General features: G+C 44.5%; 1 protein-coding gene across 3 annotated transcripts in view; it reads right to left on the bottom strand.

Moving 5' to 3' along the window:
• The window catches only part of LOC101517949 (holocytochrome c-type synthase-like), a 91,813-nt gene extending 66,862 nt beyond the window's left edge, over positions 1 to 24,951 (bottom strand). For 2 of the 3 annotated variants that reach the window (XM_058665607.1, XM_058665605.1), the window contains exons 1-6: positions 24,754 to 24,951; positions 24,068 to 24,219; positions 22,972 to 23,120; positions 21,405 to 21,524; positions 20,824 to 20,910; positions 20,031 to 20,225 (exon numbers count right to left, since the gene is read on the bottom strand). In XM_058665607.1, the coding sequence (XP_058521590.1) occupies positions 20,031 to 20,225; positions 20,824 to 20,910; positions 21,405 to 21,524; positions 22,972 to 23,120; positions 24,068 to 24,219; positions 24,754 to 24,907 (857 nt within the window). In that variant the 5' untranslated portion in view covers positions 24,908 to 24,951. Of the gene's footprint in view, positions 1 to 19,615; positions 20,226 to 20,823; positions 20,911 to 21,404; positions 21,525 to 22,971; positions 23,121 to 24,067; positions 24,220 to 24,753 lie in introns of those variants that run through there. The other variant, XM_004578323.3, reaches the window with a different exon arrangement.
• Between the last annotated feature and the right edge of the window lie 1,008 nt (positions 24,952 to 25,959).

The raw sequence follows: 25,959 nt of genomic DNA, 5'->3' as shown, positions 1-25,959 counted from the left end.
TCTTTGCTTTGGAAATCAGGAGGAAGATTTATCAACATAAGTTCTGAGTTTTTTTAAGTCTTTTTATTTGAAGGAGAGAGAGAGGGAGAGCTGAGACTGAGCCATCATGAAGACAAGAAGTTTCATCTGGGCAATCTAGGCACCCATTGGGCGCTAGAGGGTCAAGTAGCTGGGTCACCTCCCAGTGCTGTCACGGGTCATTAGCAGGGAGCTGGATCAAAAGTGGAGCAGGTGAGAAGTAAACCAGAGCTCATATGGGATGCCAGTATCACAGGGGAAAGCTTTACCTGCAAGGCCACAGTGCTGGCTCCTCAACTAAAACTTCGAATTATAAACATCAGAAACTAAATCTGGTTATTTTTAATGTATTAAGCAGTTCATTGAGTTACGGGGAAAGTGGAAAATCCTGCTTGGTTTCCAACAGTTAGAAACGAGCCTCCAAATCACACCCCAAAGCCTCTCTGGTGAGAAGGCAAGTCTTCCATTAAGCACAGGACGCCCGCCATTGGACTACCTTTGCGTCAGCACCGTGAACTTGATCATGGCATATATCACCTCTGCCTCTTACTGTCGTCTAACCTCGACCCAAAGTCCAGGGCATGGTTGGAGGTAGGATCTGACACGTTTCATGTGCCTGCACTCCAATAGCAACTGTCAGAGATTATTTGACATTTCGAAGTCTCCAGGGGACAGATGTTTCTTCATGTTCCTAAGGCTCATAATTTTAAAAATTTCTAAATATAGAAAGGTGGTTGATATGTTCAAGAGAACAACAGAACAACACACATACACTACATAATACACTTACAAAAGAGTTTGATAAAAATATAGAAGAAGGGAGGTCTTCATGAGAAGCAGCTGCGGTGTAGGGAGAATTGTGAAGGAGTTGGGCATGATTCAGGCAGATGTGCCTACATTAGTTGAAAATAATCTTTCCCTTTAAAATACACTTTTTCTCTTTCACTTTATTTTCGCTCCTGGGAATCTGTGCCAATTATTTGTGGATTGTTAAAAGTGGTACTATACCTTGGGCCTGCGGGAGAGGACGTCTAGCTTGAATCCCGACCCCAGCCCGCCATGAGCTCTTGGCTCATGGCGGGCTGGGCCCGGGCGGCCAGTGCGCCATGTGGTGCCAGGCTGTGCCTGCTGGCCGCCCGGCCGGGGAGCTCTGGGGTAATGGATGTCTGAATCGCTGCTCAGATAGCTCTAGGCGGACCCCACTGTATCTGGGATCTGAGTCAATCCTATAGATTCCCAATGCCAGTAACTCTTCCTTTGAAGAACTTCCAATCCCTTAATAATGCTGAGCTTTGAACACCTATCAAGTAAAAGATAAGCTCCGACTTGTCTAGCAGACTAGCACCTAATGGTCCTCAGAGCAACCATGGGCAGGTGTGTGATTTACGGCTAGGAATAGGCTCAATATGGGAGGTAAGGGGACACCACAACTGGGATGAGTTCCCCACCAAGGGGTGTATGTGCTGGAATGGGGGCTGCGTTCTATCTAAGAAACAGTTGTAGTCACCCGAGGCACTAGTGTGGGCTGGGATTGGATGCACCAGGCCGGTTCAGATCCCAACACCATCTGGTGTTATGGAGAACCAGGACAGGTGTGGGACTGACTAGGCTGGGTCTCAACACCCTTCTGAGCCATGTGTGAGCTGTATGTGGGTATGGACGAGCCATGGCCGGGCTGAAACATCCAACAACAAGAACCAGAATGGGGTGAAAGCCAGCCAGGAAAAGCCACTGTTCCTGCTAGGACAGGAGGTGAACCGAGTAGGGTTGGCTCAAGAACCCCCTGGCAAGCGCAAAATCTGGCACTGGGAGGGGTTCTGATGGAGGAGCCTGGGCAACTCCTCTGGCAGAACACAGTCCCTGCAGGTAAGCGCAAGAAGCATGATAGGAAACAGCCCAGAATAGGCCATGGAAAGTTTCCCACTGGCACACATTCGGCATGGGTCAGGAGCAGACCAGGCTGAATCAGTTCATGTCATCCACTGGCAAATCCGATCACCAGAACAGGGTGTGGGATGGGCCGGGTTTGGTTGCGACAAAACCAGTACACATTATGGAATGCCAGGGCATGGTTGCCTGTACTGGATATGAATGCAGCACCCATCCAGCACACGTGAGATCCAGGAAGGAAGGGGCAGAGCTGGCGGGGGGATTAAGGGGCTGGTCCCCTCGCTGGACAGCTACTCCCACTGGAGAGCGTGGGCTGGGATAGAGACAGACCCGACTAAGCAAGGCTATAACACCTGTGCGCCGCATGTGGACTAGATCAGGGCCGCAGCATCAGCTGGCAGAAGCTGGCACTGGGGACTAATTCTGTCGAGTCAAATCACAGGACCACCTAAAGAGTGCATAAACCAGGACAGAGAGACCTGGGAGGGAAAAGTGGGTTCCCCCCTCTTGGGTCACTACTCCCGTGGGAGGGCATGAAAACTAGGACAGGGGCTGGGATGGCTAGATAGAAAGGCACTCAACAAAATCTGTGAGGGCTGGATGGTTGAGTTGGTTAGATAGAATTAAGCTTTAATACCCATTGACAAGTACCAGAGCCAAATGGGATATGGGACAGACTGGACTAGTCTGCTACACATACTGGCAAACCAGAGTAGGGGGCGGGCTTGGTGGGGGTTATTGTGGGTCGCCCCAACTAGGCTGCAGCTCCCACTGGTTGATGTAAGGGCCGAACCAGACTGGACTGCAACACCCATTGGTTCCAGTGCAACTCGGGACTGAAAACAAAACCAACACAGCAATTGCAACCACCAGCTGATCAGGGTGATGGACTGTGCCGGGCCCTGTGCTTGCTAGAACATACAAGAAACTAATCTGGGAATACCTCAAGGTATCTTGGGAGATCTCCCCAATCGAACTGCTGGACTCAGAACTCTAACCAAGAAAAGACAGAAGACAGAACAGGACAATCATCTCAGCTATACGTTGGCAGCGAAATATGGGGCAAACGGAGACTTTATGATGGACCATATCAATCAGTGGACGACCTCATCGAGCGAAACTGGCAGCGATTCATAACTGGAGAACTATTAACACCACTTGAGCACATATCTCAGAGCATGCCCCACATCCGGGACTTGGGGTGGGCGGGAAGCCAGGTGGGGCTTCTCCCTCAATATCCCCCTTTACCTCAGATACATGATGGAAACAATATTGACATAATAGCATTACCCACTTCCCTACCCCCCTGAACCTTTTTTTTTCTCTTCTCTTTTTTTTTCTTTCTTCTTTTTCCTTTAAGTGTAATTAACTATGTAAAGATTGTCAACAATAAAACAGATAAAAAAAAAGTGGTACTATATGTTTACAAATGCTAGCATACTATAGATGATGAAAAAATTAATGAATTTGATTATACTGGTTTTTATTTTTTACATTAAAAATGTTTTTCAATTCCTATTTTTTATTATTTATTTTTTATCAATTCCTGTTTTTTTAATATAAATGACAGAACTGAGAAAAAAAAGACACGTGATATTCGAGACCTGGGTAAAGGATCCCAAATACATGACTTTAAAAAAAAAAGTGAGCATGTTAAAGGAAAAAGAAAAAAAATTTTTTTGAGTGATGTTCATAACAGCATACTAAGGAAAATTTAGATCAGGATCATTGAGATGGATCTGGTGACCATGGCAACATGGTCCTGCAGCAGGTGAGAGATTCGGATCAACTCTGAATAAGTATAGACAATAGGAGTTTATATGCAAGCAGCTGCGTAGGGATCGATGGATGAAACATTACTGAGCGGACATGTTAGGATTAGGGGAAATTCTAGATAAGTTGACCTAATTGGATTTTAACTGAAGACAGGCCATGGTTATCAAATATTAACATCAATAGTAGAAGAGGAAGCTGACGAGTCGTTGAAGGTGAGCAGTCATTACAGATGGAAACAGAGATCTTGCCAAACTTAGCAAGACGTTTGCTACAACTGGATTTATAGGGAGGTACACACACGGTCCTCAAAGGCAGCTCAGGAACCTGAACCAAGTTTGGCCAAGCTAAAATTACTGGTAAAATATGTAATAGGTGAAACAAAGAACACAAGTAATGAAAGCAGAGAACAGAAAGACTGACAAAGTTTAAAAAAAAAAAAAAGATGCCAGAGACATGTAACTATTTTAGAAATGTGAAACACCTGTGGGTCAAGAATAAGGTGGGCCTGGATCCCACACGGGTGCTGGTTCTAATCCCGGCAGCTCCACTTCCCATCCAGCTCCCTGCCTGTGGCCTGGGAAAGCAGTGGAGGACGGCCCAAAGCCTTGGGACCCTGCACCTGCGTGGGAGACCTGGAGGAGGCTCCTGGCTCCTGACTTCAAATCGGCATAGCACCAGCCGTTGTGGCCACTTGGGGATTGAATCAACGGACGGAAGTGCTTCCTCTTTGTCTCTCCTCTATGTATACCTGACTTTCCAATAAAAATAAAATAAATCTTGGGCCCAGCACCATGGCCTAGCGGCTAAGGTCCTCGCCTTGAACGCCTCGGGATCCCATATGGGCACGCCAGTTCTAATCCTGGCAACTCCACTTCCAGTCCAGCTCCCTGCTTGTGGCCTGAGAGAGCAGTCAAGGACGGCTCAAATCCTTGGGACCCTGCACGCATGTGGGAGACTATCAACCAGGAACTAGAGGTTCCTGGTTCCCGGCTTCGGATCGGCGCAGCACCAGCCGTTGCTCTCACTTGGGGGGTGAATCATCGGACGGAGGATCTTCCTCTCTGTCTCTCCTCCTGTGTGTATCTGACTTTATAATAAAAATAAATAAATCTTTAAAAATAATAATAAAATAAATCTTAAAAAATAAAAGCGAATAAGGTAAGGGTGGGGACAGGTATTTGGTGCAGGGACTAAGGTGCCATTTAGGATGCACACAACGCATCCTGGAGTGCCGGCCTCTGAGCTGAGCTTCCTGAGGGTGGCAGGAGAGGAGTCCCTGCCATCCACCTGGAAGGCATGAACTGAACTTGGCCCCACCAAGGCTGTGTGGCCATTTTGGCAATGAACAAGAAGATGGAAGACTTATTTCTGTCTCTGCCTTTTAAATAAAATGAAAATGAACAAATAAAAAAGTTTTTATAATAAGAAAAAATGGATACTTCCTTGAGAACCAACTGGAATCCAAATGTGTATTACTAGCACTATTCCTGCTCATTCATTTCACAGGTTACAGATCACTGCAAAGTTAAAGCATTATTACATTATTTTCTTACAATGGAGTCTGATGTGCCCTGAAGGAGAGAGATTCAGCTTGAGAAAAGCCAACTGAGGCACTGCACCCACAGGGAAGAATTTTCTGGTTTCAGAAGCAGGGGTAACTTCTCTTTCTAATGGAAACTGTGCCCCCTGTATGTGATGTTCATCATCGCATTCCTGTTAGGAAACTCAGAGACAAATTGACATCAGTTCTAGAAGAGTAGGAATTTTTGACAGTTCCTTAGCTGTTTTACATACAGGACAAATTTACCTATACAAAATTTACATTGAGAAATAAATACACCAGTTATGATAACTTTGAAATAAATACATTCCCTTGAAATATTTATAGAACTGAAATGTTTGGGCTTTAATGAATATAGTCACATATTTTCGGGATCCTAAGCTGATACTTGCTTTTCTTATGCTTTTAGCTTTTGCCAGGCCATTTTCTTCTTCCACATAAAAGTAAAATTGCCAGCCACCTTAAAATCCTTTTGTCGTGAGGTAACACAAGAATAATAAATATGCATAGTGACATTTTCTTGGGAACCCAGAATATAAATTCAAGGCATTGGCTCTTTATTCTGGGTAGACATCAAATCACAATTAAACCTTTCTCCAATTCTCTGTTGTCCTGGTAACTGTTCTCTACTGAGAGAACATGGAGGGTGAGATCGCCCAAAAGGCTCTGGCAGAGCTTAATAAGGAAGCTTTCTGACGCTCACAAACCACATAACCAACCGTGTGGTTCTAGCAGTCCAGACTGAGGGAAATGCTGCGAAGTATTATGCTGCTGTTAAATATCCATGTACATTATAATAACAAGATTTGCTACAACACACCGAAAATATTGACAATAAATAATGCTTCATATGATTAGAATGTAAATCCTCTCAAATACATTTCACTCCAACAGATATATTTAAACTTAGTTGAACTCTAGCTGGGATTTTTTTTTTTTTATATATATAGTGTCAATTGTGGGACTGAATAAAGAAGGCTTAAAGGAGCTATATCACTGAAGGATTAAGGCCAACTGGAACAATTCACTTAAAAAAAACAGCCTTTAAGCTCCAGAGAGAAGCTCACATTTCTTCAACTAAAGTAGACACACTCTAATCCACAGGACTTGTACATAGAAGGGTGACTTTCATTGAGCATAAATGAAATCCTGCAAGTCCAGTAAGACAACGTTTGCAGCCACAACATAGAAGGAACAAATCTAAGTAGCAATCATTTTTATTTTGGCACAACAGATTTTTAGCAAGAAGATTCTGAATATGAATCAATTTCATTTTTACATCCTGCAGAAAATTTCTGAAGCAGTCCATAAGGTGCCACTTTAGTCAGAGGCAATTAAAAAGAGCCTAGAATAGCAAGAAAGAAAATCACAGAATTTGTTTGGACAATGTAGGGGGAAAAGTTATAAATTATATCAACTCCATTCCACATCCTCCTGAGTTTATCTGCCTTTCTACTTCAACGTAAAAACTCTTGCCTGGATTTTGGGGGTGGGCCTGGGAAGTGGTACACCCAAGTTCACACTGGTTAAGATAGTAACTGTTGAATTTCAATTCCAACAGTGAGAAGTCAGTCCTGTGCTTTTAGTAACGAGGGTCGTGCAGACCCCTCCCCCGCAAACAAGTGTGTTCCACAAGCATCCAATTTCCCTCCTTGTCTGACATATCAGGCACCACATAAAAGGCCAAATGTGTCATTGTTTTCACGGACAGTAAAAGAGCCCTGTACTTTCATGCTGAAATCCTTGACGGCACACAGCCACTTGGAGGGGGGCCGGGGAACCTTTAGAAATACGGTTTCTCAATGTACGATCTTCAAAGGGGTTCCAAAGATTCCTAGATTTTCTACAACACCTCTAAAGTGCCTTCCGCTGCATCCTCCCAGCCTATCAGAAAGCAACTTAATGTTGCATAAAGCTAATTGTTATAAAATAAGACTGAATCTGTACAGTAGCTGTTTGCAATGTGGAAAATCACACTTTTTCATGGCCTATTTTCTTTTAAAATGTATGTCCTTTCCCTATCCTTAATGTGTCTCTGTATGTAAAATAAGTATTCCACACAGCAGGGTCCTGGCTTGGAGGTCTGAAAACCCAATAAAAGAGTCCTGTGGTTTAATGGTCCTTAACTGCTCAACATCTTTTTCACTTAATGTAAAATCCATCTGATCTAATAGCCGTGACTGAATTATAGATATATAATTTTTTTCTATTAAATGTTAATCTTCTGACTTGGCAGAGCAATACATGCTCTAAATTATTAAGAAGGCAATAACCTCTCCAAACTACTTCTAGAATTCAGAATATTCCCAGGACTGCTATCATTAAAAACTTGCAACCCGCTTAAAATTAGGCCTATTCAGTACAATTTGATATGAAATATCAAGTATAAAGGGCACTGTCTTTATGGATGTCTCTTCTATTATTTTGTTGAATTATGAACTTGTAATTACACTTATATGCATGTATATATGTTGCGGGATTATTGGTAAACCAGTAGCAACCCTCACAGCCTTGGCTCTTTTTAATTTATAAATGACATTTTGATAATCTCCCATGTTTGTTCACATAGCATCAACAGTGAGAATGCCCTCTGATGCGTGAGCAATGCTACATGTCCAATTCATCCCAGTGCAAGTGGGAGGCTTGGCAGGACGTCATTCCGCAGCAGCTTGATCCTGATTACACGTACCTTTGTGACTCTTGAGCCAAAGGTCAAGGCATGCAATCAGAAGCAGAACCACACCAAGACGCAGGTTAATATTTACCAGGAGAGGTTAGTCTGAAAGTTCTATTTCAAACAGCCAAGCCCATGGGAAGGAACAGCATTTCCAGTAACAGTCTCAGATCTGACTGTCTTGGATATTGCTCACTGAAAAGGCAATTGCGAGGGCTGGCCCCATCCAGCACGCAAGAGAACCAGGTCTGAGGGTAGCTTCTGTAGGGCGTATGTGGGCCTAACCCTGTGGAAATGGAAGTCCCACAGGGTAGCCTAAGAGTTGGGGTGGTAGGGGCTAAGCTAGGCATGACCATGGAATCTGCCAACACTCACAGGTACTGGGACTGTAAAAGGCTGGGCAGATAGAGGCTGCAGCCTCTCATGTGCAGTCCTACCAGGGTGTGGGGTGGGCTAAGTCGCACTATCCATCAGCTCATACAAAGGCTGGGATAGAAGAAACAAAGCCAAAACAATGTCAGCATCATACTCCAAGGAGAAATACTGGAAGCTTTCCCACTAAGATCTAGAACTAGACAAGGATGTCTACTTTTCACCATTGCTATTCATTCAACACAATACTGAAAGTCCTTGCTGGAGCTATTAGATAATAAAAAGAAATTAAAGGAATGCAAATAGGAAATGAGGAATTAAAATTATTCCTGTTTGCAGATGACATGATTCTATACAAAGGAGAACCAAAAGACTCGATCAAGAGACTATTGGAATTCGTAAGAGAGTTTGGCAGGGTAGTAGGGTACAAAATTAATGAACATAAATTGATACCTCTAGTATAAACAAGTAACTCCGTGACCGAGAAAGAACGTGTAAGTACAGTCCCCTTTAAAGTAGCAGTTAAGAATCTTGGGCCTGACGGCGTGGCTTGGCAGCTAAAGTCCTCTCTTTGAAAGCCCCGGGATCCCATATGGTTGCCAGTTCTAATCCCAGCAGCTCCACTTCCCATTCAGCTCCCTGCTTGTGGCCTGGGAAAGCAGTCGAGGACGCCCCAAAGCCTTGGGACCCTGCACCAACAAGGGAGACCTGAAAGAAGCTTCCGGTTGTTGGCTTCAGATCAGCTCAGCTCTAGCCATTGTGGCCACTTGGGGAGTGAACCGGTGGATGGAAGATCTTTCTGTCTCTTCTTCTATGTAAATCTGCCTTTCCAATAGAAATAAATAAAATCTTTAAAAAAGAGTAGATGCTCTGAGTTTGAAAGACATATTTACTTATGTATTAGAGAGAGAAGTCGGCAGGGGCGGGGGGGTGGAGGTATGGGAGACAGAGTGCTTCCATCCCCATGTATCTGCAATGAGTTGAGCTGGACCAGGTCAGCAATGGGAGTGAGGAACTCAAATCAGGTTTCCTGTGTAAATGTCAGTGATCTAATGACTTGGTATTACTTCTTCCCACATGTTAATGGGTATTGAAGCCTAGTTCAACCCAACCAGCCCCACTATCCAGCCCACACACCTGCCACTTTAGTCATGCCTGCCCCAGTCCTGGTTCTCATGCTCACCAGTTGGAGTGGCAACCCAAAAGGGAGGTGCCCACTATTTCCCTACTCGGACCACTCCCGTATCTTGTACTCTCCAGGTGCTTCTGCAGTTTGGCTTAACAGAATTAGCCTCCTGTGCAGCATCTACCAGCTGATGCTGCAGCAAAACTCAGCCAATCCACACCCACTCTGCTTATGTATGCACCGGTAGGAACAGTCAGCCCAGTCTGGCTTTCTCCTGATGTAGCTCACATGAGGTCAACAGGTATTGTAGCCTGCCCAGCCTGGTCTGCCCCCAATCCCAGCTCTCGCACTCACCATTGAGAATAGTGGCCCAGCAGGGGAACCCCATGCAGCCCCCCCTACTGTATTCATTCCCTACCCTGTGGTCTCACGTGTGCGGGTTGAGTGCTGCGGTCCATTCTGGCATGGCCCACCTCACCTCGGCATTTGCCAGTAGGTGCTGTAGTCTGACTGGGCCAGGCACCGACCCCAGTTCTAGTTCACATTGGTGGGGGCTGTTGCCTAGCCCAGTCCAGCCCAGCCCAGGCAGTCCCCAGTCCTGGCCCTAATATTAGTTGGCTGGTATTACGGCCCGACTGGCCTGATCCACACACCATTCTAGTTCTCAGATATTTGCCAGTAGGTGATACGAACTGGCCTAGCCTGCTTCGTCCTAAATCTGAACCAAATGTATGCCAGTGGGTAAAGTTCCCTGGCTTGGTCCGGGCTGTCTTGTTCTTGCACTCACTTGCAGGGACTGTGTCCCAACAGAGGAGTTGCCAAGCTCCTCCATCAGAACCTCTCCCAGTGCCAGATCTCACGCACCCTGTGGGTCAATGGGCCAGCTCTACTTAGTCCACCTTCCATCCTAGCAGGAATGGTGACCTTTCCTGACCAGTCTTTACCCTTTTCAGTTTTTAGTGTTGGGAATTGCAGCCCAGCCAAGCCTGGTCCACACCCAGATACAGCTCACTTTTGGCTCAGCAGGGACAGAGACCTAACCTGGCCCATCCTACACCCATCCTGGTTCTCATGAGCTGCAGTGGGTGCTGGAGTCCAGCCCAGTCTGGCACAACCCAGACCCAGTCCACACCCATGCCGCAGGAAACTGCAGCCATGTCCAGTCTAGACCACAGCCCCCACCCTGGCCCTTGCTCTCACCAGTGGGAACCACACCACACCCCCTATATCCCCAACCAGGCCTATTCCCAGCCACAGATCTCGCTCATGCCAGTGGTTGCTCTGATCCAGCTTGGCATAGCCCCCACCTGTCTTCGTTTTTGCCTTTGGATGCTATAGCCTAGCCTGACCCGGCCAGTCTCCAGTCCCAACTCTCGCTGGCAGGTGCTGCAGTCTGGACTTGCTCAGTCTGCTTCTATCCCTGACTCATGCAAACCAGCAGGTGTGATAGCCTAGCCCAGAATGATCTGCACTCCAACCTGGTTTCTGCACTTGCTTGGTCCTGCCCGGTCTGCCCCCTTCCAGAACCCACACACTTGCCAGTGAATGGAGCTACCTTGCCCAGCCTGCCTAATACCCAGGTCTGGACAATGTGCTCACCAATAGAAGCTATGACCCATTGGGAGAGTTGTACAGGTTCCCCCACTTGCCTTACTCCCAGACTTAGATCTCACACATGTCAGCGGGTGCCATGCCCCCACCCGGTATGGCCTGCCCCTGTGTTTGTCTTTAATACTTTGATTGTGTTGTGTTCCTTTTATGTCTATCATAATTAGGGCTTTTAGCATGAACTGGTTGGTTTTGGATTTTTTTTCTCCCGAAATATACACCTGTTTCCATTGGAAAGTCAGATCTACAGAGAGGAGAGACAAAAAGATCCTCCATCCACTGGCACCACCCTCCCCACCCCCCCGCAAGTGGCTGCAATGGCCAGAACTGAACCTATCTGATGTCAGGAGTCAGGAGCCTCCCCTAGGTCTCCATTGCAGGTGCAGAGTCCCAAGGCTTTGGGCTGTCCTCTACTGCTTTTCCAGGACACAAGCAGGGAGCTAGAAGGGAAGTGGAGCAGCTAAGACGCAAACTGGGCCACATGGGATCCCAGTGAATGGAAGGACCCCAGCCACTAGGCTACTGTGCCAGGCCCTGGTATTGGATTTTATCAAATGCCTATTCTGCACCTATTGAGACAATCTTTATTCTTCAGTTTATTGTGGTGGTGTACCATTTTACCGATTTGCATATGTTAAACCATCCCTGTATGCCAGGAATAAACACCATCTGGACCCAGTGAATGATCTTTCTGATATATTGTTGGATTCTGTTGCCTAGTATTTTGTTGAAGCCTTTTGCGCCTATGTTCATCAGGGATATTGCTCTGTTTTTCTTTCTCTGTTGTGCCTGTATTTGGCTTTGGTTTTAAGGTGATGCTAGCTTCTTAGAAAGGCTTTGGAAGGACTGCCTCCCTATTGTTTTGAATTACTTGGGATTGGAGTCATTTCTTCTCAAACAGTACAATCAGTACAGAATTCATTCTTGGGCTTTTCTTTGTTGGGAAGGATTTAATCACTGATTCAATCCACATCCTGCTTAAAATTTATTTCATTATTAATGGCATCATGATTCGATTTTGAAAGATCATAGTTGGCCAAAAATCTAAACATTTTTTCTAGGATCCTGATGCGGTGACATATAGTTGCTTGTAATAGTTCCTGATTATTCATTGGATGCCTCAGGTGTTGTCATTGTATTTCCTTTCTTGTCCCTGGTCCTTGATTTGTATCTTCTCCCTCCTTTTTTGATTAGATGAGCTAGTGGGGAATCTATTTTGCCGATTTTCTCTAAGCACCAACCCTTTGATTCGTTGATCTTATGTATTGTTTCTTTGGTCTCTTTTTTATTTCCTCCCTATTTTTGGTTACTTCTTTTTTTCTGCTAATGTTGATTGCTGTTGGAACATCCAATAACATAAGCTGGGGTGACAGATGCAGGCTGGGAACCTGTTGAGAAGAGGCTCCAGCAAGAGGAGGCAAAGGGCCCTCGCCCAGCATGCATGCTGCACCCAGTGAGTCCTTGGAGGTATTTCGTGCTCTCCTTGATGAAACACGAACATATGTGCTCTGTCTAGTCAGCTAATCAAGGACAGTCAGTACCCCTTATCTAGTTCCCATTTCAATCATGCTTTGATAAACACACCTTACTTTCCTTTAACTCACTATTTACAGATATAAGAGAACTGTTACCCTTGAAATAAACTGTCAGTTGCCCAAGAGAGCACTGCAACCCCACCACCATTTCTTTTGGATCACTCTCTTCCTCAGGAACCAACAAGATAAACTTGCAGTGATGGCTTTGCTGTTGTTTTTCTAGCTCCTTCTGACATATCACTAGCCCATTTATTTGCCACTTTTCTAATTTCTTGACACAAGCATTGATTGAAATTAACTTTCCTCTTAACTCTGATTTGTTGTGTTAATGCTTTCAATCATTTCACGCAAGTTGTTACTTTCCTTTTTAATTTCTTACATAACCCATTGTTCCTTTAGCAGCACTGTTCATTCTCCAAGCATTTGTACATATTCTGGGATATTTTGACTTGTTGGTGTCCAGTTTCACTGCATGATGGTCTGAGAAGATGCACGATATAAGTCTGATTTTGTTTTAATTTGCTGAGGCTTATTTTGTGGCTTGTAATATGATCAATCCTGGAGAAGATTCCTTGTGCTGATGAAAAAAATCTTATTCTGCTTCTGTTGGATGAAAGGTTCCATAGGTATCAGTTACATCCATTGGTACTATTGTCTGGGTGAGCTCTGCTGTTTCCTTGCTGAGTTTTTAGCCTATCAATCAATCCTTTGAGGTTAATGTGATATTAAGGTTTGCCAACAATACTGAAGTCCATTTCTCCCTTCAAATCCATTAATATTTGTTTCATGTAGCTAGGTGCCCTAGCATTTGGTGCATATACATTTATTATGGTGATTTCTTCTTGCTGAATGGATCCTTGGATCATTATGTGGTGTCCTTCTTTATGTTGAAGTACATTGTCTGATATAAGAATGGCTACATCAGCTCATTTTCCCTTTGCATTAGCTTGGAATATCTTGTTCCATCCTTTCACTTTCAGTTCCCACATATGTTTGTTCGTGAGATGTGTCTCCTGTAGGCAACACTAGTTGGGTTTTGCTTTTAATTCAGGTCACTAATCTATAGCATTTGATTGATGAATTTAAACCATTTACATTCAGGATTAATATTGATGAGCAGAATTTGGTCCTGTCATTTTAGCAATGAGTTGTTCATGATTTCATTTAGTCTTATTTTATCATCTTACTGGGACATTCTCCATCTTTGTTTTTGATTTTGGTAGGTGTTTCTTGTTTTCTCTGAAGCACATCTTTAAGTTACATTTGAAGGGTACATCTTGAAGTGAAGTCTTTCAGCTTTTGTTTGCATTAGAAGTACTTTCTTTTGGGCCCAGGGCAGTAGCCTAGTAGCTAACATCCTCGCTTTGCACGCACCAGGATCCCATATGTGTGCCGGTTCTAATCCTGGCAGCCCTGCTTCCCATCTAGCTCCCTGCCAGTGGCCTGGAAGGGCAGTCAAAAAAAGACAGCCCAAAGCTTGAGACCCTGCACCCGTGTGGGAGACCCGGAAGGGGCTCTGACTTCAGATTGGCTCAGCTCCAGCTATTGCAGCCACTTGGGGAGTGAATCAACAGACAGATCTTCCTCTCTGTCTCTCCTTTTTTCTGTATATCTGACTTGGCAATAAAAATAAATAAATCTTTTTTAAAAAGATAGGTGCTTGGGCTCGGCAGCGTGGCCTAGTGGCTAAGGTCCTTGCCTTGATCCCACATGGCCGCTGGTTCTAATCCCGGTAGCTCCACTTCCTCTCTATCTCTCCTCCTTTCAGTATATCTGACTTTGTAATAAAAATAAAATAAATCTAAGAAAAAAAAAAAGACACTATTGGACCTTATGAAAAAAAAAAAAAAAAGATAGGTGCTTTACTAAAATTACTTCGTCAAAAGACATCATCAAGAAAGTGAACAGAAGGCCACACTGGGAAAAAATTTGTAAAATGTATATGTATATGCATATATGACAAGGAACTTATATTTCATAAACATCTACAAATCAATGAGAAAAGAGAAATGTCCCAATTAAAAATGAAATTTTACAATGTATCATTTCAAATGATAAAATATGTGGAACGGGGCCCAGCGGCATGGCCTAGCAGCTAAAGTCCTCGCCTTGAAAGCCCCGGGATCCCATATGGGCGCCGGTTCTAATCCCAGCAGCTCCACTTCCCATCCAGCTCCCTGCTTGTGGCCTGGGAAAGCAGTCGAGGACGGCCCAAAGATTTGGGACCCTGTACCCGCATGGGAGACCCGGAGGAGGTTCCAGGTTCCCGGCATCGGATCGGCGCGCACTGGCCATTGCGGCTCACTTGGGGAGTGAATCATCAGACGGAAGATCTTCCTCTCTGTCTCTCCTCCTCTCTATATATCTGACTTTATAATAAAAATAAATAAATCTTTTAAAAAAAATATGTGGAAGGGTTGCCATTTGGTACAGCAGCTGATGTATTTGTGGTAACTGAATCTCATGGTGGAGCACCTGGTTCGAGCTCTGGCTCTGCTCCTGACCCAGCTTCCCGCAGTGCACACCCTTGGAAGACAGCAGGTGACAAAGTGTCTGAGTTCCCGAAATCCAAACAGGAGACCCAGATTGAGTCGCTGGCTCTTAACTTCTGCTTGCTCCCTACCCTGGCTCACTGTAGCAGATATTTGGGGAAATGAACCAGTAAATGGAGAGTCTTTCTTCTTTTGTTTCTCTTATAAATAAATAAATAAATAAATAAATAAATAAATACCTTCAAAAAGAAAAGCACTCCCCACAAAAGAAAGTCCATAACCATTTGGTTTCACTGGTGAATTCTACCAAAAGTTTAATGAATTAAACCCAATCATTCAGAAGAACTCTTACAAAACAATGGAAGAGTACTTTCTCCAACTTATTCTATCAACCCAACATTAAGATAATAAAATCAATGATCTCCCAAGAAATTTAAAGATCAATATCCTTTAGGAATATATATGCAGCATTCCCCAGAAAAATACTAGGAAACAAAACTGCCAACATGAAGTCTTGTTACACCATGAACAAGTGGGACTTATCCCTGCAGTACAAGATTGAGTCAAAACATAATAATCAAACAATATAACACTATTAACATAATAAAATGCACATGACCATCTCATTAGATGTTTAAAAGACATTTTTCAAAATCCAGTACTTTCTAAAAAAGATTTATTTATTTTTTATTGGAACGTCAGATATACAGAGAGGGGGTCACTTCTATCTGACTTTGTATATAAGATCACAGCTGGGACAATTAGGAAACAAGAAGAACTAAAGCCTATCAAGTTTGGACAGAAAAAAGTAAAACCATTTACAGATAACACAATTTCAACATTTACTAAAGCTGCACTAATCAAGATTGTAAAATGCTGGTGTAACAAGTGACATAGAAACCATTGAAACAGGTTTCATAGTAAGCTCTAACATTTATAACATTATTTCAACATTGGTAACAAGATAATTAATGGGAAAAAATTGTTTTTTTTTTCTTTAACTGGTGCTGGGAAAATGAAACATACACATGTAAGTATTAAACTGGACCTATACTTTACAGTGCATACAAAAACTAATCAAAATCCTAAATGCAAAATTTAAAGCTATAAAATTCTTACAAGACAAATGGACATCTTCATGACCTTGGATAAGGAAATTGTTTTTAGGCATGATACTCAAAGTAGAAGCAACTAAGGAGAACAAAGATAAATTAAACTTCACAAAAAATATATATGTATTACTTCAAATAACATTATCTAGAAAGTGAAAAAAAAAAAAAAAACAGGGCAGGCATGATAGCTCAACTAGCTAATCCTCCCCTTCCAAGCACCAGCATCCCATATGCTTGCTGGTTCATGTCCTGGTTGTTACACTTCTTATCCAATTCCCCACTGACAAAGCAGTGGAAGACTGCCCAAGTGCTTGGGCCCCTACACCCACGTGGCAGACACACATGGTTCCTGGTTTCAGATTGGCTCAACTCCAGCCACTGCAATCACATTGGAAGTGAACCAGCAGATGGAAGATCTCTCTCTCGCTCTCTCTCCTTCTGTCAATCTACCTTCTAATAAAAATAAATAAATCTTAACAATCTTGCTGAGTAGTAACAAGTACCATAATACCTAAAGCATTCATTCTCTTCCTAGTGTGTAACAACATGCCATTGTCTTTTCATTGGAGACAGACAGTATGTGCATGCTTTGGTAACTAGTTCAGCACTCAAAAACCTGCAGTGGCTAGGGCTGGGCCAAGACTGGAGCCCAGAGCCAGGATCTCAATGCAGGTATCCACGTGAATGCCACGACACCAACTGAGTCATCACTACAGCCTCCCAAGGGGAAAGTTCCCCTTTCAGTAGCTGGGTGACATCAGAATAAATGCCTTCCAACACGCACTCTCCATTTTCTCAGTATTGTCAGCACTGGGGTAAGGGCAAACTCCTAAAATTTTGCGAAGGAATGTGCAAGGAAGTACCTGGCACAGCACCAGCTGAGCAGGAAGTCATCCACAAGCAGGAGAGCATCTGGGGGTGTTGGGGGTACCTGCAAGATCATTTTAGAAACCCAGGCACAACTAACTGCCATTCCTTCAAGATGCTCTGCTCCCGTCTATTGTTTCTCCCACCAACTTGTATAATCCCTTCAGTAGCCAGAGAGCACCTGAGAGGGGGACTCTGTTTCCTGCCCTTTGCCAACTGAGGGAAGCAAAAATAAAGATCCAATGAGGGGCTGGTTTTGAAGAGGTCTTCAGAGAAAACCCAGAGAGGAATGAATATGGGTGTAATTCAGAAGTCAACCTTTAAGCCTGCCATGGTAGCCTAGTGGCTAAGTCCTTGTTTTACAAGCGCTGAAATCCTATATGGATAGCAGTTCATATCCCAGCTATTCCACTTCCCTTCCTGTGCCCTGCTAATGGCCTGAGAAAGCAGTAGAGGATAGCCCAAAAGCCTTGGGATCCTATACCCATGTGGGAGACAGAGAAGTTCCTGACTCCTGGCTTTGGATCAGCTCAGCTCCAGCTGTTGCAGCCACTTGGGGAGCAAACCAGCAGATAGAAGATTTTTCTCTCTGTCTCTTCTCTCTGTAAACCTGACTTTCCAATAAAATAAATACATATTTTAAAATAACAATAAATAAGTTTTTAAAACGAAGGCGAACTTTCCAGTTGAATTATAATCAATCATTGCTCCATTAGCATATTAATACAATGGCTTATACTGAGTTGCCATCTGACTTAAGCTTTAGAATTTCATTGGCTTCATTGGCTTCATGAGAGGAGTGTGTTGGAAGAGGACTTTATCCAACAATCTGGCTAGTCAATATTTACTAGAGCTTCACAGGCTGCCACACCCAGTGCTGGGCTCTGACTTAGATACAGTGCAAGCCTGGCACAGTAGCCTAGTGGCTAAAGTCCTCCTTTAACATGCTGGGATCCCATATGGGCACTGGTAAGTGTCCCAGCGGCCACACTTCCCATTCAGCTCCCTGCTTGTGACCTAGGAAAGCAGTAGAGGATGACCCAAATCCTTGGGACCCTGCACCTTCATGGAAGACCCAGAGGAGGCTCCTGGCTCCTAACTTTGAATCAGCTCAGCTCTGGCCATGCAGTCACTCAAGGAGTGAATCAGCAGACAGAAGATCTTTGTCTCTCCTCCTCCTCTCTGTATATGACTTTCCAATTTAAAAAATTTTTTAAAACAAATACAATGTGTCTCGGTCAGCTAATAAAACATTCACTCTGTGACCAGCGCTGTGAGATCAGCCGTAGATGAATTACTGGAATATTATCCGCACTGAGGCAGCAGGCCCAAGGTGTATGACAGGCAAAGCCATTCCACCTGTTTGTTTCCCCATCCTTTTTTTTTCCGCCCCAACTGCCATCGTCTTAACAATCTGAAGGTCTGCATTCCTCCAAATTCATTTGCTGAACCCTGAACCCCAAGGTCATAGTCGGAGAAGGTGGGGGAGATTAAGTCATAATAAAAGCAAAAGGTAATTTTCTATATATTGGTGCATTGTACACCAATTCAGCAGTAACAGTTACAAAGGTTAAGATAGCTGCCACATGCAAATGCACTGTCCCCAACCAGACAGAGGCTCCTTGAAAAGAAACTAGTCTTCAAAACATGTGTGCATCCACACACTTAGTTGCATGCCACCAAAAATGTTGAACAGGGCCTGGCACCGTAGTGGCTAAAGCCCTCCCCTTGCATATGCAGGGATCCCATATAGGTACCAGTTTGCATCCCAGCTGCTCCACTTCCACATGGGAGACCAGGAAGAAGCTCCTGGCTCCTGGCTTCAGCTAAGCTCTGGCTGTTAATGGCCACTTGGGGGGTAAGCCAGCAGATAGAAGATCTGTCTCTCCTTCTCTCTGTAAAAGCTGACTTACCAACAAAAATAAATAAAAATAAATTTTTTAAAAAAGTATTGAAACACTGGCTACGTGATAGATGAACCCCAGGTTCACATATTTGACTGTTCTGGAAGTTGTGAAAGGGTTAGGGTGTAGAAAACTGTTGATTATGGTATCAGATTCTCTTGACTTTCATTTTTAGGTTACCTATCTCAAAACATACCACAATCCTATGAAAGGAGTGAATCTGTGGGCCCTATGGCTTAATTTTCAGTTTCCAATTACAAACTTCACTTCTCACACAAATGCCTTATCCTATACTCATTCAATAGCACTTGGGAAAGAAAAGGCCAACACTATTTTTTCTCTGCAGTTTGAAATACATGGCTGACACATGATAAGACGGCTGCCTTGAGCTGGAAGACCAAAGCATTACTTCTGTAAAGTTAACATGTCTGAAGAAACAAGGATAAAGTTACTCTGAAAAGATCTTCCAAACCTGGTAACTGGGTTTTATTTTAAAATATACAAATATTCTGAGGTGTAGAGTTTAATGCTGTTGGATTTTTAAAACTCCACATAAAACTAATGCAATAAAATCATCCATACCAAATTAAAACTCTGAGATTATGAATCCATTGACTAAATTTACACTGCAGCATTCATGATAAACGATTTAATGTTACCAACCTTGTTTTTTTTTAAAAAAAGTCACTTTTATGTAACATGCTAAATTGAATTAAACCAACTTTGAGTTTCCTTAAGACAAAAAAAAAAACGTAAACTGAGACAAAGAGTTAATGTTGTACATAGAAGAAAAATATTCTTGCTTTACCATATAGTTCCATATAATACTGGTATGGACTCAAAGTTGGGATAATTTGTCAAATGCCACAACAAGGAGCAAAGTTGTCTGTCAGCAGCGAAATCCTATATCAGAAAAACAGGAATCAAGAAAAAACTGAAAATGTTGAAATATATGAATGAGTGCGCCAGCTGCTTGAAGTCTCTGGGACACTGTAAATGCCATTGGGTTTGGGGAAAACATTTTCATGTCCCTCACGTTAAAAAAAAAAAAGTCATTTATATGTTTCCATCTCAGAGAAAAAAAGTAGTGCTTACGAAGTCCAACGCCACCAAGCAACCTTCATTCTGTCCCACACTGCAGAGAATGAATCCAGTGCAGGTCGCACATCCAGGATGGCAAACTGGTAATCCTGGTTGACTTCGCCACCATCGTAGTAGTCAATCACGTACCTTACTTCCCTTCCACAGCGGTCGATGACCCAGTCATGCCTGTCGAAAGGCAACTCATACCTGAAATGAAAACAGGTTCACCGTGATGACAATTTGTTGTGCCGGTTTCTGAAATCCCCAGATAATCATCAAGCCTGAAGTCCGTGTTAAGGCAAAAAGGTGGTTTATTCAAACTAACCTAGGTCTCCCAGCCACCTCCCCCAGCCCAGCATGGCCGGGCAAGGGAAGGGTAGCCGCTGCCAGATCCGCAGCAAGCCAGCAAGCCAGAGAGAGCCCAAGAGAAAAGACAGAACCCGAGAGCCCAAGCTCCCCAGTTTTTATACATTTCAGGCTATTAATTATACAGTCATGATCTAGCAGGCTTCTATTGGTGGGTTTGAAACTAGCAACTTTCAAAAAGTACAAATCGATGAGCTATAGGGCGGTGGATCTTATCAAACACCAGGTACCTCCTTCCTGAGGAGTGGTCTGCCTACGTGACCTGCCAGGTGTCCTGCTGGGTGTCAGGCCTAGAATCCACACAGCCCCCAGCCAAGCCATCAAGGCGGGATCACAAAGGGCAGAAAACTTTCAGGCTCTTCAAATTCGCAAGACAGCACAGCAGTTTCTCAGACTGTTTTGTTTTGGGTCTGACGTGGTAAAGTGTGCTGACACCTACCCCATCCAGGAACGAATTCTTGCCCTCGGCGAATACTCTCGGGCCTTCCCTCCAAACCGGATCAGTGAGGGACCACAAGGACACTCTCTGGAATTCCACACATAAGAGTCCATTACAATCTTACCTTTTCTCTAACAATGAAGTTCTCATAATATACACTTTCCCACATGCATCTCTCAAAATATCATTTCCCTTTGCAAAGGTATAACTTCTTTTTTTTTTAAAGATTTATTTTATTTTTATTACAAAGTCAGATATACTGAAAGGAAGAGAGACAGAGAGGAAGTAGAGCTGCCGCGATTAGAACCAGCGGCCACATGGGATCAAGGCAAGGACCTTAGCCACTAGGCCACACTGCCGAGCCCAAAGGTATAACTTCTAAAGCGATTCCAAGAAACAGCCATACTTGGAAGGGCCATTCTACAATGTCAGGTGCTCCAAAGCATCTGCATATCATGTTCCCAAGTCTAGAAACCTGGAATGAAGTCAGGAATGCTCTGGAAAAGCTGGAAGGAAGTCAGGAACGCTCTGAAAAAACTGGATTGAAGTCAGGAAGGTTCTAGAAGCTCAAACACACTTACCTTGCATGAAGGGCTTCCCACTTCAGAATCTCCTGCCAAGCCTGCTCATTATTCTGATTGTGAATTTTAATAATATTAGACATGTCTTGCTGAGTGATATCCTCTTCCTTCCACTTCCACCTAGAAAAGGTGCAGGAGGTGAGATGGGACCAACTCATAATGACAGAGTATGCCCAGATATTCAGAAGACAGTTTATTAAATATTATCTATCCTTGACAGAAAAAACTAAGAATGCTTGTCTCCACTGGATTAGATTCATTTTGACATTTACTTATCCATTTACTCATCATGATGAAGAAGTGGTAATCAATACATATTAGATACAGGCTGAAAACAAAGATGAAAGGCTCATTTTCACCTCATTTTAGTGAGTCACCAGAAACTAGACTGACACCAATACTAAGAAACTATAGAAGGACATTCAGAATCTTTGCTATTGTGGGAGACAATAGTCAGTTGAATTTCCCCTGAAGGCACCAGGAGCAACTGATAACGAGATGAATGAGCAGGATGCATCCTGGTTCGCAGCTTTAGATAACAAGAACAAGCTGCTGTTTTGGGGAAGTGCACCTTGCTGTTGAGATGTAAATAGATCAAGCCCCTCCTCCCTGGATGCCTACGTGGTCACAACCTTCCTTTAAAAGTCTGGTGCTGTTAATAAACTATTGACCAGCTCGGCAGCATGGCCTAGTGGCTAAGGTCCTCACCTTGATCTCATATGGCTGCTGGTTCTAATCCCGGCGGTTCCACTTCCTCTCTATCTCTCCTCCTCTCAGTATATCTGACTTTGTAATAAAAATAAAATAAATCTTTAAAAAATAAATAAATAAACTATTGACCATCAGTCAGTAGTCCATCACTGTGCACCAAATCCATCGCTGCAGGACAGCAACAAGTGGCGCCTGAACAGGGACTTGAAAGAAGTGGAGACCCCTACAGAAAGTTGTGAATGTGAAAATGGGCCAGAACCAGTGTAGAGCAGTCTTTTATCTTACGCAGAAATTTTTAGTGAAAAGTGGAGCAAAGGTAACTAGGCAGCAATTGTGTTTTTATTTAGAGTTTATTGGTGAACATAATCCATGGTTTCCAGATGAAGGGACACTAGAAAGCGAATTTAAGAATTTTACTCAGAAAAATGGTGAAATGGCTGGAAAGACAGAAGATATTAAAGTTAGTTTTTGGATTACATGGGCTTTGATCAAAGCTGTTACTATAATTTTAGAAGGGGAATCTGCAAGAAATTCTCTACCTTCTTAGAATGTTTGAGGAAGATTTTAAGTGTAACTTATGATTTATAGATAACAGATTCTTAACAACCTTACACATTAGAAAAACCATAGAAATTTGTGGTGGCAACAACCCTGACACCCTCTTAAAAGGTTTTGTGTACAGAGCAGGAGAGGATCTCAGAGCAGAACAGGATAAGAGGAGGGCTGATCAAACATAATTCTGATTAACTCATAAAAACTTCCTGTATGTTTGGGGGCTATAACCTCTTCAACAATTAATTCTGAGATAAATCTGGCGAACACATTTATATTATAAAAAATAGGCTCATTTACTCACCCTTTCCTTAACATTGCATTCCAGAACATCTGTTCAGAAGGATAAACCCACTTTCTCTCCGAATTTGCCCTCGGAATGGACGACTCCTCTCGGGCAGTAGATAACGCAAATGGTTGATCTGGGGCTGGTGTTTGGTTAGGTGGCGGCATCTGCATAAAACAAGCATATTTTTTTTTAATTGCCAGTAATATGACATCAGGTAGAAACAAATGATATATTTTCTTCCTTCCCAGAAAGCAGTGCCTCACACATGTCTTTAATAAACTAGTTCTCTCTAGAACTCTGTGGTCAAAATATCAAATATCTTATTTTTTAGACTTTCATTCTTTCTTTTTTGTTTAAAGATTTATTTATTTTTACTGCTAAGTCAGATATATTATGGGGAGGAGGAGAGACAGAGAGGAAGATCTTCCGTCCGATGATTCACTCCCCAAGTGGCTGCAATGGCCGGTGCTGTGCCGATCCAAAGCCAGGAGCCAGGAATCTCTTCAGATCTCCCACACAGGTACAGGGTCCCAAGGCCTTGGGCTGTTCTTGACTGCTTTCCCAAGCTGGATGGGAAGCGGGGCAGCTGGGATTAGAACCAGTACCCATATGGGATCCCAGTGCGTTTAAAGCAAGAACTTTAGCCACTAGACCACCACGCGGGGCCCAAATACCTTTGTTTTCAAAGACTAGAGATGATACCATCTTAGCAGTCAGTCGTGTATCATGGGCATCTATAACTTTCATAGAGATGCTTCATCTCTTCATAAAATGTGCCAAAAAGAGGGCCCGGCGGCATGGCCTAGCAGCTAAAGTCCTCGCCTTGAAAGCCCCGGGATCCCATATGGGCGCCGGTTCTAATCCCGGCAGCTCCACTTCCCATCCAGCTCTCTGCTTGTGGCCTGGGAAAGCAGTTGAGGATGGCCCAAAGCTTTGGGACCCTGCACCCGCGAGGGAGATCCGGAGGAGGTTCCCAGCTCACTTGGGGAGTGAAACATCGGATGGAGGATCTTCCTGTCTGTCTCTCCTCCTCTCTGTATATCCGGCTTCCCAATAATAATAAAATATTTAAAAAAAAAAAAAAATGTGCCAAAAAGAAAAGACGAATTACCATGTTGGAAGGATCTAGGTTTTCCTTTCTCTTGAACTTAGCACCTGTAACGGGGCATTCCACGTACTCATACGCACGGTCTTGGTGAGCTGGCACAGAGTCTGTTTTCTTCTCACAGTTTTGGTCAGATGATCCTGCATGCATTGGACAACCTAAATAAATTAGAACACAACCCATGTCAGCCTGAAGGACATAATCTGTCCCCAACCCCGCTGGGGTGGGGGTAGGCAAAAGAGTGGGCATTCATTCTGTAATTGTAGCATGCCTCCAGCAACAAAAAAAAAAAAAAAAAAGGAGAGAGAGAGATAATAACATATATCTCAGCAATTGCCAGAGGATGGATGGCTCAAGCTATGGCTTTAGTAAAGGGTCTGCCCACTTCAATGTTTTAATGGCAGGCCTGGCTCTACTCACAGAAGCCAGTAGCAGTATTTCCTCTTAGATGTGATCAAAAAGGGTTTTCCCATTGCCAGTTGAGACCACTACAGCTCAGGTGGAGCAGAACTTGGGAAGCGATCAGTCATGCACCAGTATTATCTCCCTGAGGACCCTGCAAAATCTCGGCCAGGAGCAAGTGACCCTGGCTCGCAGACCTGTGACCCTCCCCACCACCCTATACTGTCCCTTCCTGAAAGCCTTCGGGACATGAGCTTTGGTGTTCACTTTGTGGACAAAGGGTCAGTTACCTCTCCTTGTACTTTCATGCTTTGTCTCCACCGGGACAGCCGCAGTCGAGGTCGACAAGCCCATGGCTGGAATCAGGATCCACTCCCAAACAATTCTAACTCCCCAGCTGGAGAAACATAGGGACAAGTTAATGTGGATGCCTGGAATGCACATGGTGCACTTGTGATACTGAGTGACCCTGATACAGTGAGGGGACAAGGAGCCGGCTGCTAGGAGACCCCTCATAGTGAGAAGATGGGGAGCTGGCTGCTGGGACATCCCTCATAGTGAGGGGACAAGGAGCCAGCTGCTAGGACATCCCTCATGGTGAGGGGACAGGGAGCCGGCTGCTAGGAGACCCCTCATAGTGAGAAGATGGGGAGCTGGCTGCTGGGACATCCCTCATAGTGAGGGGACGGGGAGCGGGGTGCTAGGAGACCCCTCATAGTGAGGGGACAGGGAGCGGGGTGCTAGGAGACCCCTCATAGTGAGGGGAAAGGAAGTGGGGTGTTAGGAGACCCCTCATAGTGAGGGGACAGGGAGCCGGCTGCTGGGAGACCATCATAGTAAGGGGATGGGGAGCCGGCTGCTGGGACATCCCTCATAGTGAGGGGACAAGGAGCCGGCTGCTGGGACATCCCTCATAGTGAGGGGACAGGGAGCTGGCTGCTGGGACATCCCTCATGGTGAGGGGACAGGGAGCGGGGTGCTAGGAGACCCCTCATAGTGAGGGGACGGGGAGCGGGCTGCTAGGACACCTGTAATAGTGAGGAAACGGGGAGCGGGGTGCTAGGAGACCCCCTCACTGTGAGGGGACGGGGAGCGGGGTGCTAGGAGACCCCGTCTTAACGAGGGGGCGGGAGCAGAGATCTCCCAGCGGCCGTGACCCGCCTAGGGGAAGGGAAGCCCGAGGAGCCCCTACAAGCCCTCCAGCTAGGGGCGGCGAAGAAATGGGATTCAAAGAAGGAAAGGAAAGAACGAGGGCCTCCACCCGCCACAGCTAAGTCGTCCTTCCTCACCTGACAGGCTGCTACCGGCGGCCTCACCTCCAACCGCCAAGTCAAGCCCAGAGGGCAGAGAACACGCAGACTCCGCCTTCCCTCGGTCACCGCAGTCACCCCTGTCACCCTCGGCCGCGCGCCCCGCTACTTCCTCTTCCGAAGGCGGGACTTCCGGACGCTTGGGTCGGGTGCTGCGGCTGAGGGAAAAGGGAGTGTCCGCCACCC

This window comes from Ochotona princeps, chromosome 6 (assembly GCF_030435755.1).
Source record: "Ochotona princeps isolate mOchPri1 chromosome 6, mOchPri1.hap1, whole genome shotgun sequence".
Taxonomy (NCBI): Eukaryota; Metazoa; Chordata; class Mammalia; order Lagomorpha; family Ochotonidae; genus Ochotona; species Ochotona princeps.
The sequence above is the reverse complement of the archived record's forward strand: the minus strand, read 5'-3'. Positions and strand labels throughout refer to the sequence as shown.